At 37.4% G+C, this 18,311-nt stretch overlaps 3 protein-coding genes across 4 annotated transcripts; all 3 read right to left on the reverse strand.

The window, feature by feature from the left end:
- Window positions 1-739: 739 nt before the first annotated feature.
- LOC145469446 (phospholipase A2 A2-actitoxin-Cgg2a-like) lies at window positions 740-5,682 on the reverse strand. 2 transcript variants are annotated; one of them, XM_081453170.1, is made up of 5 exons: window positions 5,477-5,671; window positions 4,617-4,656; window positions 3,987-4,131; window positions 2,831-2,949; window positions 740-1,080 (listed from the first exon to the last, which is right to left on the reverse strand). In XM_081453170.1, the coding sequence occupies exons 1-5, from the start codon at window positions 5,546-5,548 to the stop codon at window positions 935-937; spliced, it is 522 nt and encodes a 173-aa protein (XP_081309296.1). In that variant the 5' UTR covers window positions 5,549-5,671; the 3' UTR covers window positions 740-934. The 2 variants fall into 2 exon arrangements, with proteins under 2 accessions (XP_081309296.1, XP_081309303.1); XM_081453177.1 differs by lacking the exon at window positions 740-1,080 and having other exon boundaries at window positions 2,167-2,949; window positions 5,477-5,682.
- A 1,828-nt stretch (window positions 5,683-7,510) lies between these two features.
- On the reverse strand, window positions 7,511-12,126 carry LOC145479035 (phospholipase A2-like). The gene is made up of 4 exons (XM_081457280.1): window positions 12,004-12,126; window positions 8,859-9,006; window positions 8,280-8,392; window positions 7,511-7,956 (listed from the first exon to the last, which is right to left on the reverse strand). The coding sequence occupies exons 1-4, from the start codon at window positions 12,056-12,058 to the stop codon at window positions 7,820-7,822; spliced, it is 453 nt and encodes a 150-aa protein (XP_081313406.1). The 5' UTR covers window positions 12,059-12,126; the 3' UTR covers window positions 7,511-7,819.
- Window positions 12,127-16,511: 4,385 nt separating this feature from the next.
- Window positions 16,512-17,780, reverse strand: LOC145479036 (basic phospholipase A2 3-like). The gene is made up of 3 exons (XM_081457281.1): window positions 17,680-17,780; window positions 17,025-17,134; window positions 16,512-16,660 (listed from the first exon to the last, which is right to left on the reverse strand). The coding sequence occupies exons 1-3, from the start codon at window positions 17,778-17,780 to the stop codon at window positions 16,512-16,514; spliced, it is 360 nt and encodes a 119-aa protein (XP_081313407.1).
- Between the last annotated feature and the right edge of the window lie 531 nt (window positions 17,781-18,311).

Genomic DNA, 18,311 nt, shown 5'->3' on the forward strand with positions numbered 1-18,311 from the left:
ATCCAGGATTTTAAAAGTTTCCACTTCTAAATCGCATGTCAAAGTATACAAATAGTATGTCTGTTCACCTGATTGAAAGAGTCAAAAATTGGGATTGAAGGCCGTTTTAAAAAAAAACCCTCCTCCCCCTTTCCCACTTCATTCGCTGTCCAGACACGACGTAAACCGTAATCTTAGCATAAAACTCTCCACCTGTCCATCTGTGGTTCGTAGTAAATTACATCTCGCATTTTACGCGGGACATTGCCGGGTGAGAATACTACTTTCTGTCAATAAAGAACATTGTTCAGCCGGTTTTCCACTCGATAATAAATTTACAAAAAATTGTAATATAGGTCCATCAATAAGACGTCCAAAACCTGACGTCAATCACTTGTTGAAAGGAGGATAAGTTTCTTTGTATAGGCCGAAATTTGCACAGGAAAATGATATTTCAACATTTTGTTTGCTTTGGTAGACAGACACAGGATATTTCTTTTCCTTTTTACCTTTTTTGAGGAAAAGCGAGATATTTATCATATTTGGAATAAGCCTTTTACATTTTATATGCCATCTGCTTATATCCTTGTCCAGTATAAGCAAATGGTCAATCCACAATTCTGTGTTGCCTCCTCTTTCAAACAAGGTGGTTTTTGTGATGGGAAATTCGACATCAATTTGCTCTTACATTGGCACAACGAGCAGAGAAAGACTAGGAAGGGACCAAGTGATGGATGAAAAGGCAAAACTTCCTCGACCGTTGTTATGTCTTCTAAAACTAAATCAGATGTTTTTGCACGAGATTAATGAACTAAGTTCCCCTACAGCAATATACTCTCTCAAAACACCACATTGAATTAAAATTTCATTTAATGTCCCTCCAGTCATTTATCTTGTTGTATTCCAAACAATCTACATTACTACATTTCTCGGGCATTACTGTTGTCATCACTTTCTAACAGGATGATTGATCATGGTTTTTGTATCGATTTTGGAATTGGGACTCGTACTTTTGGTAGCATCGTGCTGCCGCCCCATCGCATTCACACAGCGCCTTCTGGCAAGACGAGTTCCCGGAGAACCACCATGATGACTTTTTCGCTGTAAACGAGAAAGAGCAACAATGAGTGCCTGCTCACAAGCTACATCATGAGAACCAGCATGTATTTGACAAAAAGTGGCAGTAACAGCTATTTTCCTAGCTTAAGGAGAATATTTGCTGACGTCATTGTTGATATTTTTCCTCATTAACATGCTACTCGGTACAAAGAAGGCATCATGCTAGACACAAACTGAGTACAAAAATTTAAAGAGCTTATGAAACTTAGTAATTGGTGAAATATATGGCTCTTTGGGTGTAATATTCGAGGAGAAATTGGCTTTCAAAAACTGCAAAATATTTTAGGGTGGCAAGAGCGCGTATGAGTTCCCATAGTCCTTGTAAAATTCTCAATTTTTAAACCCGCGTCGCACAAAAAAAAAAAAAATTCGATACATCGGGCTTAAATTCTCTGGGACAGTTAATCGTGCTATACCCTTTCAAAATTCAGAACTAATGTTCTTGTAGCTGCATCAAAAACTTTATCGCTCGTGCTAATGAGGCAAATATTGTAAACAAAGATTATCCTAGGTATGTTAATGATTTACGTCGATTCTAACGAAGAAATGTGACTTTGAACTTCCTAAGCGGTACTAAGAAACGATTTTCAATCCATAACTTGTAGGACGAGTTTCCCACCCGTCAGCACTGTTTAAAGAGTCCTGCATTGTAGGAACCCACCACAACAACGGAACCAAAACAAGCAAACGTCCCCACAAACCAAATAATTAAACAAATGCATTCACTTTGCTTTCATTTCTACATCAGTCAATTAAGGGTAATTTTCAATTGCACGATATTTGGCGCCTTTGCAACTAAGGCTAATACGTGGGGTCTTTTCGAATGCAAACGAAATTCACCTCTTTTTAGTGATGTTCCCCCGCATGAGCCTCTACTGCAAGCTACAATGAGCGAAAAAATTGTTGAGACACGTCGAAGTAAAAGTCGATTTTCGAACGTCTTGGAAACATTTTCTCCCAAACCCCTCGCCCGCAAACAATGTTGATTTTTTCCATTTCCAAGACGGACCACAGCGCCTACACAAAATTGAATTGGGGAGAGGTTGAGGGGGAGGGGGGGGGGGGGGGAATAAAATAGAATAAGAGGTTACCATCGAAAATCGGCGTTTTATAAAACTGTCTCAACTACTTTTGTCGCTCATTGTAGTTCGACAACCGAGAATAAGAATAGGGCCTAATATCGGTACATATTTCTGGGTCCATATTGAATGTCTCTCAATTCTAAGAGGCTATACTGTCCTCAAAATCATCATGATATCTAAAAGGCTTTACTCACCACCGAGCTTAATCATGCTGTTTAGTTTAGCATGAGTAATGAGTAATGCAATCTTTCGGAATCCCCCCCCCCCCCTAACTCCTCCCCGCACCCTACTTCTCTGTAATATTTAAGCAATGATAATGAAACTTAGAGCGTTTAAAGTGTATTAATAAAACCGAAATGCCTGTTAAAAAAAAGGATGCCCTGGGAATATCATGTTACGGGCACAATGACATGTTATACCAAATTACCAAATATAAGTTAGATAAGTTTCAGAGTAAAGTCGTGATATTTTCTAGAAATATGTAGTTTTAAGCCAAAGTAGGCTACCCCGGTACCACCTACCCCCACCCCCTGCCCCGTTTTTGAAGTTTGCGGTAACAACCTTCAAAAATTATTTTCTCTACCATAGTGCTTCAAGTTTTAAATCAGGTTTGGTAAACATTGAGCAAAGTATAAGCGTGAACCACTTACCACAACCCGTACAGCCATCTCTTATGTACGTAATTATGAGCAATGCTGCGTCTACTTTTGTGTTGCAAGTGTTTTTGGCTATGATGTCGTCATAACACTTGTCGTGGATAAGACAACACCTACAACAGCAAAGGCGGGAAACCATTCCTTTGATAAGAATTGCTTTGGATCTAGATTCGTGAGGGTATAGTAGGGGAGGGCGGGGGGGGGGGGGGGCGTATGAAACCATAAGTCATCCTCGTATTTTTTCCATAGAGTCAATCGCTCTTTTAAAATTTGAGCTCGACATATCACCACTTGCTAAGTAAAACTAATTTTACAGCTGAGGTTTCTGCCAAGGTAAAATGCTCCTGGAAATACCGATTATTCATGAGCTCAAAATAAGGTATCTCGTGAAGGAACTTCTTTGTATAAGAACCTATCTTTTTCGCACTATTCAACCAATAGGCCATTTCCGAGTTTCCTTGTGCCTCTGTTTCAAAACGAGTCTTACGGAAATGAGTTTGATTTGCATGAAAACGAACCCGTACGCTCAACTCGTTTACATATGAACGGTTTAGCACGTAGATTCGTTTTGACAAGGAGGCAAAATGCAACTCGGAAATGGCCAATTGTCTTGACAGCTACAATAACAGAGGCATTCCAAAGCATGCAGTACTGTTTTCGCTTCTACTAGTTGTCCTCAGCTCTTTCCTCAATGTGCGCACGAGCAGAAATTTATTCGTTATGCAGAAAAACATCAGGGATATCGATAAGAAAGAGACTGCTCCTATTCTATCGACTACCCAATAATTTTTGCTAAATTAGAGCTTTGCGGAGTAAGATGCCTCTGTCGGAAAAGCAAAGCTGGTACTACAGAAATATACTAGGGTAGATGTAATAGCCAATATTCTGACAAACAAAACTAGTCTTCCACAGGACCAGAGCCTGGGTGGCATTAAATCTTAAGGTCCCTTTAATTTCGGATACTTTTGGAAACACAGATCTTATCCACGTGCCTAGCTTATCTAGTCACCCACCCAAAGAATATAAGTACCGTAAATTAAGTTTAAAAAAAACGCTTAGCTCTGACAATGCACCCTGTCGTATGTGCAGGTATACATTTCCCATACATTATACTCTACAGAAAATGTGAACATGTAGAGGCTTAAGTTACCGATCAATTTCGTCCACAGGCTCTCCTTTTCCTCCTACTCCACACCAGCAGCCGTATCCATTGTAGTCTAGCGGGTTTCTTCCAACTTTACACCAAATCATGGCACCAAACTGGAGTGAATTTCGTTTCGAAAGTGGTCTGCCTGCTAATAAACATTTTACAAGAGCGTATGATGACCAAGCCATAAATAACTTTCTAGAGTACGTCTATTCGGTAACAACTCAGGAAAGATTGCTGCTGAATTGAAAAAAAGGTATATTAAAAATGTGTAGGAAGGAAATCCTGTTCTGAATTTGTACCATTAAAATCACTTTTTTGGGTATTTTAAGAACCAGCGATTACGGCTTAATTGAAAGTTGTCAATGTTTCGAACAGATGACACAAAACAGTACGAAGGATGCTTTCCAGAAAGTTTAGAATCTGTAAATCATAATGTATGATAGTGCACCTCTTTTGTGACATCATGATGCATCACGTGATGATAGGTTATGGTCTCACGAAGAAAGGAAATAAAAAGGGGTTTGGCATGCCGTTCTCTGAAATTACGGACATTTTAATAGTCATGTTATTTCATGAAGTTTATACGATTTGTCTAGATTATATATTCAGTTATAAATGTGCATATCATACCTTGTTCATCACGGTCGGCGTATATGGCACTAAAAGCTTCCTGATGTTCAAAGTATTGTGGTGTTCCGAAAGAAAACGGCAAATAGAAAATGCAGTTAAATTTACAATTATCATATACGGTAGAAACGGACAAGGCCAAAATCCTAATTTCCATAATAGTAATTCAGCGTTTCTCTTATGATTCTGTCTTGAAATCTTATGTTAAATCTAATATCCGTCCTAAATTCGCCATTTCATTTGTTTTTTTTTTATTCGTTTAATTCAAGGTGACACGCCTCAGATATAACGTGTATGAAATAATAGATGCAGGACAAAATGCAGAACTGTTCGTGTCATTAAATGTTGCATTCTTTAGCCCTACAAAAGAGCGACTATGAAATAACATATAACTAAACTGTAGGAAAAAGATTTAGACATGAGATATCTTGCATCATCATTACCTTTTTCGGCAACTGCCTAATTCGCGCACACCGCACTGCAATGATCTCTCGTATCTTTAAACCCTTCTGCGGCAATTCAAGCACACGATTTTTCCTATATCTACTTGCATAACTCATGGTCGTTGAGTAATCTTTGATCTTGTCTTGTCCTTATACACTCTTGATCGGTCCTTTTCTATTCCCGTGACTTAGAATGCGAAAGGGATTAATGATAGCTCATTATCAACCGTCTCCTTGCGCCATGGGACGCATAAGGTCACTGCGGTTTCATTTAGAATATACCAGATTTTGTTTCGCGATTTGTTAACATATTATATAGCATACAAAGCATGGAATATCTAAAATAGTAGTGATATATATCAGAAGCATATCACCTCGACGATGTGATATGCTTCTGTTTATATATATGCATTTCTGTACCTTTCCTTCTGAAGTAGAAGAGTCTCCACCCTTGATTAGCGCCAACACAATAATGATTAATCTCACAAGCATTTTCAGTGGTAATCGACACCAACGACTATAGCGAATTAATCACGATTATCACAACAGCGTGGTTCGTGGTTCATTTGTAAAGAATTTTTGTTTGAGCAATTTATTATAAAAAGTAATCAATAACCTTTTGAAAATCCCGACAAGTCAATCTATGTTCGAATTCACACTGACGGTGCATTTTTGACCTTTTTTTTCATTCTTGACTAATAGTGAAAATAGTTTCCTGTTGATATTTATGGCGCGATCTCCAAACAGCTTTCTACCAGAGGCAAAATAATACCGAGAAAACGTTAAGTTGCCTAAGAGAATGTATAAATGGAATTTTTGAAAGTGGGTAGATCCACTTTAATTATTCAATGACGTAACATTGACGCAGCTGCTTAGACCAAAAAGAATGACCTTGGAAACTAACAAGCGTTGATCAGTCTTAAGGTTGGCAATGTATATCAAGTAAGTAAGCAAGTAAGTAAGTAACTACGTAAGTAATTTATTTAATGTCAATAACACGGGGAGTGCTTGGGCAATCTCTCGAGCCAAAGGCTCATGTTAAAAGTTCCTGACAATAATAGTAATAAGAACATGTATATATGAAGAGTAAGTTCAAACTGAATAATTAACAAGATTTTACCATTTCAGCTGAGTAAATAAGATTGAAAAGTATTTGCCAGGCAGTTTTTATATTGACACCCATTTAAAGCTAATCAAACTTGGAAATGTGCTGTTTGAAGGTTGATACCGAGATTGCAGATTACGTCTCTGATATTTAAATAATAAATTTTTGATCTTCCCCAATGGTTGAAAGCAAAATACCCTAAAATAAGGAAAGCAAAACGTTCATTATTTCTGCTTTAAACAGGGCCACTGGCTGTCGTTTTTCCAAACTTGTAGCCACGACGTCTTTTTCCACGAAAGGACTTAAAACAGAACTTACCCAACTCTTCATTATAATTGTTTTTTTGAGTTATGCTTATTCTCGATATTCCGCATTCTAACTGTACTGCCACACCGCGTTTACGCAGTAGCAAAAAACCCACAATTTTTTGTCACATATCATTTCAAAAGATTACACCAAAAAGGTCACAGTTGATACTGTTCAAACAGCATAGCAGTGTGCACAATCCTCATAGCGAGTATAGAAGAAAATAGTGACATACAGACTCTTTTTACTTACTATCACTGGATTAATACAGACGCCACTCTCTAGCAAGCCATTTTGTATCAGTTCTCACAAACTGTGAAAAAGCCTTCCGAATTGTCAATCGCTTGTTCGAAGAAAGGTTGATGTAATAGCGCAATTAGATGGAAAATAACATATTTCAACAAATTATACGGACAAAGGTTTTCTGTTTTAATTTCAAATTCAGCCCAGTTATTTCTTCATAACCTGAATCCACTCTTCTCGACTCCGTTTGTCATAAATTAGTCAATCTCACGCATGCATTTGTAACTAGATTTCTGTTCCTATTATTATGCCTGAGTGAGACCAAATATGGCGAAAGAGAGTGAAAAGAGTAGCTGAGCTTATTTTATCGTGCCTAGAAGCGTTCCGTCGTAGAAATGAAAGAAAACAACTGACATTGGCGAGCTTTCCAACGCATAGATATAAGAAGTAATGACAATGCTATCCCGGAAGCAATGAAAAAGAAATAAAATGTTCATCATAGTGGCGCAACCACGTTAAAAACGAGTTTGATGCGAAACAGTTAATTCAATCAATCAATCAATCAATATATTTAACGTGGTCGATACGCTTAGCTAAAAAGCTAGTTTACAGGTACGCCACGAAAAAATAGAGAAATTGAAAACGCTTGTATGATGATGTCACAAGCGAATTAATGAAGAAGCTGCCATGAGTTTTGCAGGAAGATCCACACAGTTTTCACGAAAAAGCGAAACAAATTTTCATCACAGAATTGAGACTCCGCAGTGTACCTTGGGATTCCTGTCGAACCTCCTCTGGCAATACAGTAAAGTTTGTTAGCTTACAACTGGGTCTAGTATACTTGATACATTTTGAGTTCGGTCGTGGATCTATAAACAGGTAAGCCCCTGTTCATTTATTTGACTTGCAAAAGGGATAATCGATGACAAGATGAGAAAGTCATTGGAATTTTAACATATCTATCTCCTCTAACACTAAAGAAAAGTGCTTTACCACAATATCTAACCAAATCGTGATCCGTGCAATCCCAAATGATTATTTTATTTGATCTTCCAGAACAATCATCTTTTATTTTTGTCAACAACATATATCACTGTATTTCTTTGTGTCTAGCATGATGATTTATCGTACTTCTTGTATCGATCTTGGAACTTGGAGTCGTACTTCTTGAAGCATCGTGCTGCCGCTGCGTCACATTCACACAGCTCCTTCTCACAACGAGAGTTCCCAAAGATAGATATCTCAGCTATTGGAGAGAAGCACAAGATTAGGGAAAATAATAAACAAAACTGCAACGGAACAGGCTTAAAACCATCGACTGACGAAGAACTTTCCAGTTGACCCTAGGATGACTAGCGCTCGGTTATCGAAATGTTAATCACTAACAGCAGTCCTTGTTTAGGAATTCCTAACCTCTGCCGCACGATTACTTGCGAACTTAAGTTTGTTCACAGTAGAAAGCCACGGCAAACAGATCAAGTAGCTAGCTTTCAACCGTTATTTTTAAGGCCATGATGAACTGCCAAAATATCCTAGTTTAAGGTTCATCCTCATGTTAGTATGACTTACCACAACGAGTGCAGTCTTTTCTCTTGTAGACATTAGCGTAAACTCCTATTTCGAAGGGGCAAGTGCCTTTCTCTGTTATGTTATCATAACATCGGTCATGTATATAACAACATCTACGAACAAACAGGAAAACATTAACGGTATTGTAGAAACGATGATGAAATACTTTATTTTCCCGCTATCCGGAAATTAGAAGCAAAGAATGCACCATGATTAGTCAAAGTGTTTTCGATTTACTGCATTTCTACCTTACTATCAAGGTAAGGGACTGCGAATAACAAGCATCGAATCGAAAATACCTATTTGTTATCATTTATTCCCACCATTCGAATGGTAACTAATCTTTTAACTCAGGATTAGCGAGATTAATTACTTCAGTTTTGCAACTTCTCGGTGAGGTTTCAGTAATCTCAAACTACACAACACAAAAGAAGTGAAATACATATTTATAAAAGAAAATTAATTAATACTTTGCTCAACTTTTAATCCTGGGTTAGCGCTAACCAGCTTTCGAATAACTTGACCCAGTTCTTTAGAAATATATAAAAATTAACGTTTGACATAATGTGCTTTAGTTACTGATCAATCTCGTCCACAGGCGTTCCTTTTCCTCCAAATCCACACCAGCAGCCATAGCCGATATAATGAAGCGGATTTCTTTTGGTTTCACACAAGACCATAGCACCAAACTGGCCTAAATTTCTTTTCATCGGCTTCTGGAACCTGCCTGCGTAATATATCACAAAAAGGGGATATAACCAGTCAGTAAATTCCATATTGCAGCCAGATATGTTGACAGTATCAAGATACCTTTAATTTTTTTAGCGAAATTTATTGTGATTCTGTAATTCTACACAAGTGAGTCCGCTAACAAAAGGAGTACAGAAGAGGTGAACGACTTGACATATCTTATACCAGTCGTTACCCCCCCCCCAAAAAAAAGACAAACAAACGTAAAGTTTGGTGGCTATCTCCACTCTAAGACCAAAAAAGGCTACGTCGTGCTCGTTCTTTCATTAGAAGGAATCTTTATCCACATGTAGTAATTTGGATTATATTCATTACATTCAATTTCGAGAGGATTGTGAGTTAAATTGAGAGTCAAACTGGCCGCTAGTATAAGCTATATTCTAGATCTGGTGCTTCTTTTCTCATCGGTAATAAACAAAGACAACGACACTTTCATGCATATTGAACAAACAGTTACTGCGATTCCAGTTATTGCAATAAACTCTCTTAGGTAAGGTCTAGAAACCACTTCCTTTAATTTATGCCAGGTGTGTTCATATATTGACTTGACACGTATTTCTGTGTGTGTCGCATGAAATGAAGCAATTCGCACCCGTAGTTTTGTCAGTTCCAGAAGACCGCGATCAAGTGACGAGTGTGCCAGATAATTCAGTGTTAATCTGAAAGTTTAATCTTCTGAAAACTTTAACATCAACTTCGACTTCTTTATTGTGCACTGTTTACAGGGTTTACATTAGTTAGTATTATAAATATAAACAGAGAAATATTTGTGACACACGTTTAGGGAAAAGAGGGAAATTTTTCCATATAGCCCCATACATAGCCTACGAAAACAGCCGTCCTTCTTCGCTCCCGGCGAAACGCCACTCGGGCGGGGAGCGAAGAAGGACGGCTATTTTCGCAGGCTACCCTATACATTTATTATGTATGGAGAATGATTAATTATGTATGTACTCTATTGTATTTGAAGGCAAAAGCAACTCCCTAAGGCATTGAATATATACATGGCCGATAATTACTACTTGCTGTATGAATAAAAGAGGATTTCATTGTGCGCTGTCTTTTTGCCGATTCTCTTCTTGGCTAAACTCCATTCTTCTCTCTTTTTCTCCGCCATACTACCCAGGGTCCTTACGCATTTTTTTTTTCTTTTTTTCTTTGTACTCATGCTGGTCTCGAACCCCTTACCTTTCGCATACCTCTCGCTTACCAGTCTCTCTTCTACAACACTACACTACGTGGCTCAAAAAATCATTTTTATTTTACTTGACTCGTTAACGTTCCGAAAACTTTACATCACAATCACTTATTCTTCTGTTTAAGCATGTTTTACGCTGCACGAAAACATGCATTGGATTTTTAATCAACTGGGTCCCTGGTGGGTTTCGTTTCTTCTTGGTCGCGTTCACTTGAAAACTGACCCGATTCTACAAGAGTAGGCTTACACTATCGTTTACGTCAAAGCCCTTTTCACCGCTGTAAAAACGTCTCCGTAATCTTCTTCTCGATTGTTGAATGCTCTACCTCAGTTAAAGGCTACGACGTCTTTGACTGTTTGTCCTCGTACTGTGCAAGTGGAGGTGCCTTCCTTTAATTTATATCAGCTGTTCACGAAAGAAATATAGTCGATACTGATACAGCGAACATCGAACCTGCTCGCTTTTTCTGTAACATGGGTTCGAGAAGGATGGATACAACGAACTTCAGGAATTTCATCGCTAGATGACTGTTCGTGTTCCCTCAGCGCTGAAAGAAACAAAATACACCGTAGCAAATGAAAGCGTAATGGCCGAGGCTACGGCTTCTCGCAAGTAAATACGACACCACACAACCGAGGTAAGGAAGTGGTTTGTTGCACTGGATTGTCTTTAATTTACAGAATCAAAATACTCGCTGACTTTAACAACATTTTATAAGTAACTGCAAGCCGCCTTTACTCAGGCCTAAATCGCTATTTTTAAAGCATTTTTAACTGGCGTATGGGCCTAATTCGCTATTTTCAAAGCAGTTTTAAGACTGCGCTCAATTTAAAAATACGATAAATGAGCCAAAAAATGATATTTCGCTTTCGTTTTTTCGTGTTTCTAACCTAAAAGTTCTTTAAGAAATCGTCTCGTTTTTCCTCCGTGTTTTAGACCTAAAAACCGAAAAATTATTTAAGTCATAAAAGAATGAGAATTTTATAGTTATTGAAAGCGGATAAGTCTCAAAGGAGTTCTATTGCTTTGGTTATTGTTTAGTTAAACAAAGAACTGTATGCATATTCACACAGTTTCTTCTGACAACGAGAGTTCCCAATGATGGATCTCTCAGCTGTGGGAGAGTAGCATGGACAAAAATATTAGAAAAAATAGTAAACAAAAGCACTGCAACGGAGAAAATTTTAACAGAATCAACTGACGAACGACTTTTCTTTTGAATCTAGGATGACTAACGCTCAGGTATCGAAATGTTAATGACTAACAACAGTCCTTTTTCAGGAATTCCTAGCCTCTACTTGACGATTACTGGCGAACTTAAGTTTGTTTGCAGTAGAAAGCCGCAGCAGACAGATCAAGTGGTTTTCTGTCGTTGTTTTTAAGAACATAATGAACAAAAAGATCCTAGTTTCACCCGCTGCTAGTATGACTTACCACAACGCGAGCAACCTTTTACAATGTAGACAGTAGTATACACTGCTTCTTTGAAGGGGCAAATCTTTTTCTTTGATATCTTACTATAACATTGGTCGTGGACATAACAACATCTACGAACAAACAGGAAAACATTAACGGGATGTACCGTAATTATTCAGTCAAAATGCTTTAGGTTTGCTTTTTTTTTCTACCTTACGATCAGAGCTGCGACTAGCATGCATCGAAAATTCCTGTTAAGTATCATTTCATTCCCATCACGCGAAGGGTTACCAACCTTAAACAGTTTTTTTTTTTTTAAGATATAAATATTAACGTTTAAACTAATGTTCTTTGATTACCGATCAATCTCGTCCACAGGCGTCCCTTTTTCTCCAAATCCTCTCCAGCAACCATAGCCGTTATATTCAAGCGGATTTCTCTTAGTTTCACACAAGACCATAGCACCAAACTGGGCTACATTTCTTTTCAATGGTGTCTGGAACCTGCCTGTGTAATACATCAGAAAAAACGAGGATATAACAAGTTAGTAGATTCCGTCTTGCAACCAAACAATGCTAACAGTATCGATATACATCTATCTCTACTGTTCAGCGAAATTTGGCGCAGTTCTTTACACGTGAGTCCAGAAACATAAGGAGTACGGAGGATATGACTTAATTCGTCTTCCCAGATAAAAAAAAAATATATACTTACGATTGCTGGTTTTCCCACTCCAAGAACAAAACAAAAAGAAGCAACAACTTCGTGTTCGTTCGTTCACTAAAAGGAATCTTCATTAACATATAGTAATTTTAATTATATTTAATTCCGAGAGGCTTTTTTCACCCGTAAAAGTATATTCCAATAACCTTTTTAAGAAAGGACTGGAATCACTCCCTTTCATAAAAGCTAGGTGTGTATATTTTTACTTGACATGCATTTCTGTTCATGAAATGAAACAATAGCGTCCTTTCCACGATTAATTTTTCTCATTTGCACTACAATGTATAATCCAACGTGGATGCGAGGCAATTTCGAACTTAAACTACAAAACATATACAGCTGTTTCGAGAAAGGTTGTCGGATGAAAGTGTCAAGCTTACGCGACAAGACCGAATGGTAGTATTCACTGGGACTTTGCGTACTGAAGGAAATCTACAAATTTGTATTTTTGCACGCTAAGTATTAGCAAGGATACATCAGATATTCAGACTCATGAGAGAATTTTTTCTCTCACTACTAAATAACTTAAAGTTTAAAAATCTTCCAAAAGTCAACGTGGCGGAAAGTACCTTGGTTCCAAAAGCCTAAAGATAAAGAAAACCTAAGAAATGACGTTCGCCATGTTTTTACATCTGATGAAATATTCAGGGCGTTCAGCCGCTCTCTACTTCTACCCATAGTCAACTGTACTAACTTTCGGGGTTGTCACGAGCTCTTTTACGTTTTATTCCGACCACCTTTTTCGAAACGGCCGTACAGCCCGAAATTGCTTCACATTCATGTTAGATTATGGTGTAATGCAAATGAGAAAAGTTAACCGTGAACTGAAAAGGCTATTCTCACTCGTGTTTTTCTTTCTAGAAGGCTGCACTCACGTGGTAAGTGCCGTCAAATAATTAAATGCAAATCTGACAGTTTAATTTTCCTCTGACACATTTTACGTTAGTTTTAACAGCTGCGTTCACAAATGATATGATTTTTAGTTTTGAACGATTAACATCTAAGAAAAAAAAAAAGAAATTAAGGATAGAAAAATACATTTTTGATCACCCTCTGTTTTCACTGGCTTGAAACACACTGCTAATTCCAGTTGGCATTAGGAAGATCACCCTCTATTAACATGCATGCACTTTATAACTTGCCTGTGTTATACATCTAGTATTAAGTCAAGGGAATTCAAATATATACTTAGTACCGATAGCCCTCTAATAGCACTTCACTGAGAACCTTGAAACCGAGAGGACTTTGGGAGGATAACCGTTCTGGTAGTTGCTGATGCCTGAACCTCACGGCTGTTTAGATGACACCCGGCAATCGCGGCCGATGAAAACGATCCAAACTGACCCTGCGTGTTAATCCACTAAAACAGGTTTCACAAAAAAGAGTTTAAACAAAATGAGTCTAGAACGCAACAGAAAATGCAGAAGGTGGGAACCAGAATGGATACATGTAATAAACTAACTGCTAAACTCTTCCTTTCAACAAGAATGGAATAGTGATTTTAAAGTGGGAATGATTATTGATACTTCACTGAAGTATCACATGAACTGTCTCCACTATAAGCTGTTATTAGCGAAGTAAAGGTCATTCTCGGAGTGTATTCAGAGTAGATTAAATCCTTACACGTGTCCTGCCAATAGCAGGTGTCCAACTTCTAGACTTTATATGCCATGCGTTGTATAATCAAACACTTTGTGAAGCAAGGAAAAGAATTTCATTTAATTTTAATTTAATTCCACAGCTACGGCTGCCACTGTGGAATAGGAGGAAGAGGAGAGCCTTTGGACGGAATTGATAGGTATAACTAAGGCATCTTTCTGTGCGTAAAAAAAACATACAACGAAAATGTGAACCTATAAGAAAGAGACTTCTGTCCCTTTGAAATTGTTGTTGAAATGTTTGGTGGCCATAATATACAAGGACGAATTCTTTGCATATCGAACTTCTTTTAATGCTTTTAAAACGGACTTTAAGGCAAAAAGGTATTTAAGGCTTCATTGAAAGCTATTGAAATTAGAAACACTATAAGGTATAATTGAACTACAAAAAAGGCGACTATATTATAATCAGTTTGTTCCGTTCCCTAGCGCTCGAGTCTTCGTTTCTTTGGGTTGCCGGCCTAAGAGAACAAGATTAATATGCTTAGTAATCTGGCTCAAGACGAATCTTAGCTCTTGGTCAAAACGCTTCTTTTAAAAATACCTTCTTTGCAGGTGTTGTCCTGACCATGACCAATGTTATGATGCCATCATCGACAACAAAATTTGCGGTTCCCTTAAAAGTGCCGTCTATCTAATCTTCTACTGGAGAAACGGCTATTCGAACTGTGGTAAGTCATACTTGGGAAATAAAAATACAAGTTAACCAAGAAAAGAGGTGCACACGGAAGGTGATTTCTGTTGCATAGACTTTCCACAGTACATGAAATGATCTTTATTGTCTTCTATGGCATGTTTCATGATTTCTCTTGACTGACTAACTGACTGACTGACTGATTAATTGATTGATTAATTGATTGATTAATTGATTGATTGATTGATTGATTGATTAAAAGATTGAAATGATTGATTGATTGATTGATTGATTTGTTCATTTCATTTCAGTGTTATCTTCCCACCACACTTTTTCCTAACACAAAGAACCTTTATCTACTTTCTTCCCATGAGTCATTGTAGTTTCGGACAAAAGTAAATTCATGCATTAGTCAATTACCAATGTATCATCTCCAAAATAAGAGAGTAATAAGTGTAGGAAAAGTTTATTATATTAATCTATTAAAAAATAGTTTGGAATAATTTTACTTTTTATTTTTCCTTGCAGCTTCAAGGCGTCTTAACACTGCTTGTCAGAAAGCTCTTTGTGAATGCGATGGTACGGCAGCAAGATGCTTTAAACGGAACGAGTTCTCATTCCATAGTCGAAGTATAAACTACAATAAATTACTATGCTGAAAAGTGTATGAAATATTGTCTTAGATACTTAATTGTGGCTCATTAGGCCGGTACATGTTTCTTCACTGCTAATCGATCGTTGTAGCCCTCTCATCCTAACTTTTAATCACCAGCGTGTTCGAACCTGCTACAATGTCAGTTTCAGATTATACTACTTCACACCTTCAAGTTTAAATTATTGACAAAAAAGGAAGGGAAGGAAGGGGGAATTGTTACCTTATTAATAACCAGAGTGATGCGGAAAATGATATTGTTTCTGTTGCCCTCAAATTTATCTTCATTGTAAGAGTGAAATCTCATATGCTGAAATGGCACACCGTGTTTCGCATGAGTGTACTGAACGAGCGTTGTAGCTAAATGACGATATCTTGGATAAATAACTGATCGCTTTCATTCTTGCTTTCGCGTTTACTTGATAGAGTAACAGTGTGACAGAATGAATTACTATCTGACTGACTGACTGACTGACTGAATGGATGAATGAATGAATGATTAACTGACTGACTGATTGATTGATTGATTGATTGATTGATTGATTGATTGATTAACTGATTGATTTCTGAGCATTATCAGGGACGATCATGGCATAGAAATAACCAACAAATGGTCATTACTAGAACAATTTCTGGCTGTTGGCAAAGTTATATCCGTTCTATCTCGCAGAAGAAAATGTCGCAATTTTTCTTTCCCCGACGACTGCCCACAACTATATGTACTCTAAATTTGCAACACACTACACCTCTCAATTGGGCGGTTGGATGTGGTCGTTGGGTAAAATCGTCACCCTCACGTGGGTGGAGGGGCTTGGACGATTGAGAGACACAGCTGCGAACACATGCATTCTGCCCAACTAGTAGCTAATCCCTGTAAAAAACTCATCTTGTGGGTTAGGGTGAAGTTACATCAGGTGAGTACCTCTGAATTTCACGCCCGGCTCAGTTCAACTTCTTCTGGAAACCAATTTGAAAGCCTCTGAGAAGACGGGGTGAACTAGATATTGTAGTTGCCAGTTGTGTTTAAAGTTTATTAATATTTTATCATTTATCTTTATTTCCTGTCATTTCAGTTTACAAAACGCCTGTAATCCGCAAAAAACTGAATTAATCCAGCGCTTCAGTTACCGAATCCGAGATAAAACTCATGTCTAATTTGATTCAGAATTACTTATTCAGAACGAATATTCTTTATATCTTTTAACATTTTGAAGTATCATAGTTGTAATAAGATGCATTGTAAACGGCCTGGCTGAAACATAGTGCGGCGGCGCTGTCACATTCACACACGGCATTTTTACATTCTACGTCAACTTTGTCTTCCCACGAGGGGTAGTAGGAGATGGGATCTGAAATGAATAAAAATAAATAAATAAGGAAATAAATAAGGAAAAATTAAAATCAATAGATAAATAAGCGAATCTACATTGACGTCACTGTTTACACTTTCCTCATAAGCATCTGACTTTCCTTAAAGGAAGCAACATTCTACATAGAAATTGAGTCAAAGCATTTCAAAGAGCTCATGAAACGAGGCAATAAACGACACTTTTAGCTCTTTGAGTTTATATTGACGGAGAAATTGACTTCGAAACGTGGAAAAAGCGCTGATAAGCTCAGCCCACACGTCGCTTTTTGTTTGGAAAATTATGATTTTTCACCTCATGGCACACCAAAGTATATCATCTGAGTTTTTTTTATTCAGTTACATACCACACTGCCTGCATCTTTGGTATTGATAATACACGGTATAAACATGAAATGGGTAAAAACATTTGGTGTACATATGAGAGTCGTAACATTTATCATGAATCTTGCAGCATCTAGAAAACATAAGTAATAGAGAATAACACAATAAAAAGTCACTTAGCATGTTATTTCCCTCCAACCAAGAGTGATCAGAGCTTAGGTGTACAATCTAAATTTGCGATTAGCTAAACGTAAAATCCTTTGATACTATTTATTATGTAATTACCACAAATGTATTCTCTTCTTTACTTTGAATAAATCCAAAATTGGCGAGTCTAATACTTTTGAGGGAAAATGCGGGGCTTATTATCAATTCGATCCTTCCCTCAGTTTGTGTCGTGAAGTACGCTGGACGAAAAACACGGATCGTGATCTGGAAAAAAATTACCAAAAATTCCCATCTCTGGATGATGCTTTGATGGCTTCTTACTTTGATGGCTTCATGGGATTTTCATAACAGAACATAGGTAAAGCCTTCTGAATGTGATTGACCTTTTTTCTCTCTCTCTCTCTCTCTCTCTAAATAAGAGCAACTTTGATAAAGATACACTTCATTTATATTCCATGGTGGGATTATAACTCGATACCACTTATTCGTGTGTTTCTTATTTTTACATACTTGTCTACCTCATCCACAGGCTCTCCCTTTCCTTCCGCACCACACCAGCAGCTATAGTCACTGTAACTAAAGCGACTTCTGTTTTTCATGCAGTTCACCATGTTACCAAATTGGTACAAATTACGAGCTGTTATAGAAAATGAGAAACAAAAAATATTAATGAACACAGGTAAACAAGTGTCAAAAATCTCAAATTTGACCTCCGAACAAAGCAACTTTACATCATCCGGCAAGAGAAATACGCTGGTAGTATTACTGTACGAGTATCTTCAATTTAAAAGGGTTGTGGATGGTCGTCTTTTCGTTTAGGCGTGTGGTTATATCGTAGAATTTGGTTCACTATAAAAAAAACAAAAACAAAAACAAACAAAACAAAACGAAACAAAACAAAACAAATACACAACATAACTTTTTCTTATTAAAACGGTCGCTCTTTGTTTTTCGGGATTCTTTCCGAGGTTAAAATTGATTTTAAAATCGACGTTTTGGAACGTTTTTACTAGCCTTCTTCGGGAATTGAATGTACCTTTTACTTAACAGATGAGAGGTGGAAGTATCGGAGATAAAATTACGTTTTCTATATGATTGAGCAATTCATTTGACGCCTAAATAAAAAGTTGTTAATTAGTTTC

The sequence above is a fragment of the Orbicella franksi genome, chromosome 2, assembly GCF_964199315.1.
Source record: "Orbicella franksi chromosome 2, jaOrbFran1.1, whole genome shotgun sequence".
Lineage (NCBI taxonomy): Eukaryota > Metazoa > Cnidaria > Anthozoa > Scleractinia > Merulinidae > Orbicella > Orbicella franksi.

Bases quoted from the DNA above. Each gene is read 5' to 3' on its own strand.
- LOC145469446 (XM_081453170.1), bottom strand. From the start codon at position 5,548: ATGCTTGTGAGATTAATCATTATTGTGTTGGCGCTAATCAAGGGTGGA. The intron at 2,950-3,986 runs GTAACTTAAGCC...TTGCTGTTGTAG, and splicing joins CCTGTGGACGAAATTGATCG to GTGTTGTCTTATCCACGACA. The intron at 1,081-2,830 runs GTAAGTGGTTCA...TCTCGTTTACAG, and splicing joins AGATGGCTGTACGGGTTGTG to CGAAAAAGTCATCATGGTGG.
- LOC145479035 (XM_081457280.1), bottom strand. From the start codon at position 12,058: ATGGTTGCTGGAGAGGATTTGGAGAAAAAGGGACGCCTGTGGACGAGA. The intron at 9,007-12,003 runs GTAATCAAAGAA...TATATTACGCAG, and splicing joins CCTGTGGACGAGATTGATCG to GCAGGTTCCAGAAGCCGATG. The intron at 7,957-8,279 runs GTAAGTCATACT...TCTCTCCAATAG, and splicing joins AAAAGACTGCACTCGTTGTG to CTGAGATATCTATCTTTGGG.
- LOC145479036 (XM_081457281.1), bottom strand. From the start codon at position 17,780: ATGGTGAACTGCATGAAAAACAGAAGTCGCTTTAGTTACAGTGACTAT. The intron at 17,135-17,679 runs GTATGTAAAAAT...TATGTTTTCTAG, and splicing joins CCTGTGGATGAGGTAGACAA to ATGCTGCAAGATTCATGATA. The intron at 16,661-17,024 runs GTATGTAACTGA...TATTCATTTCAG, and splicing joins CCAAAGATGCAGGCAGTGTG to ATCCCATCTCCTACTACCCC.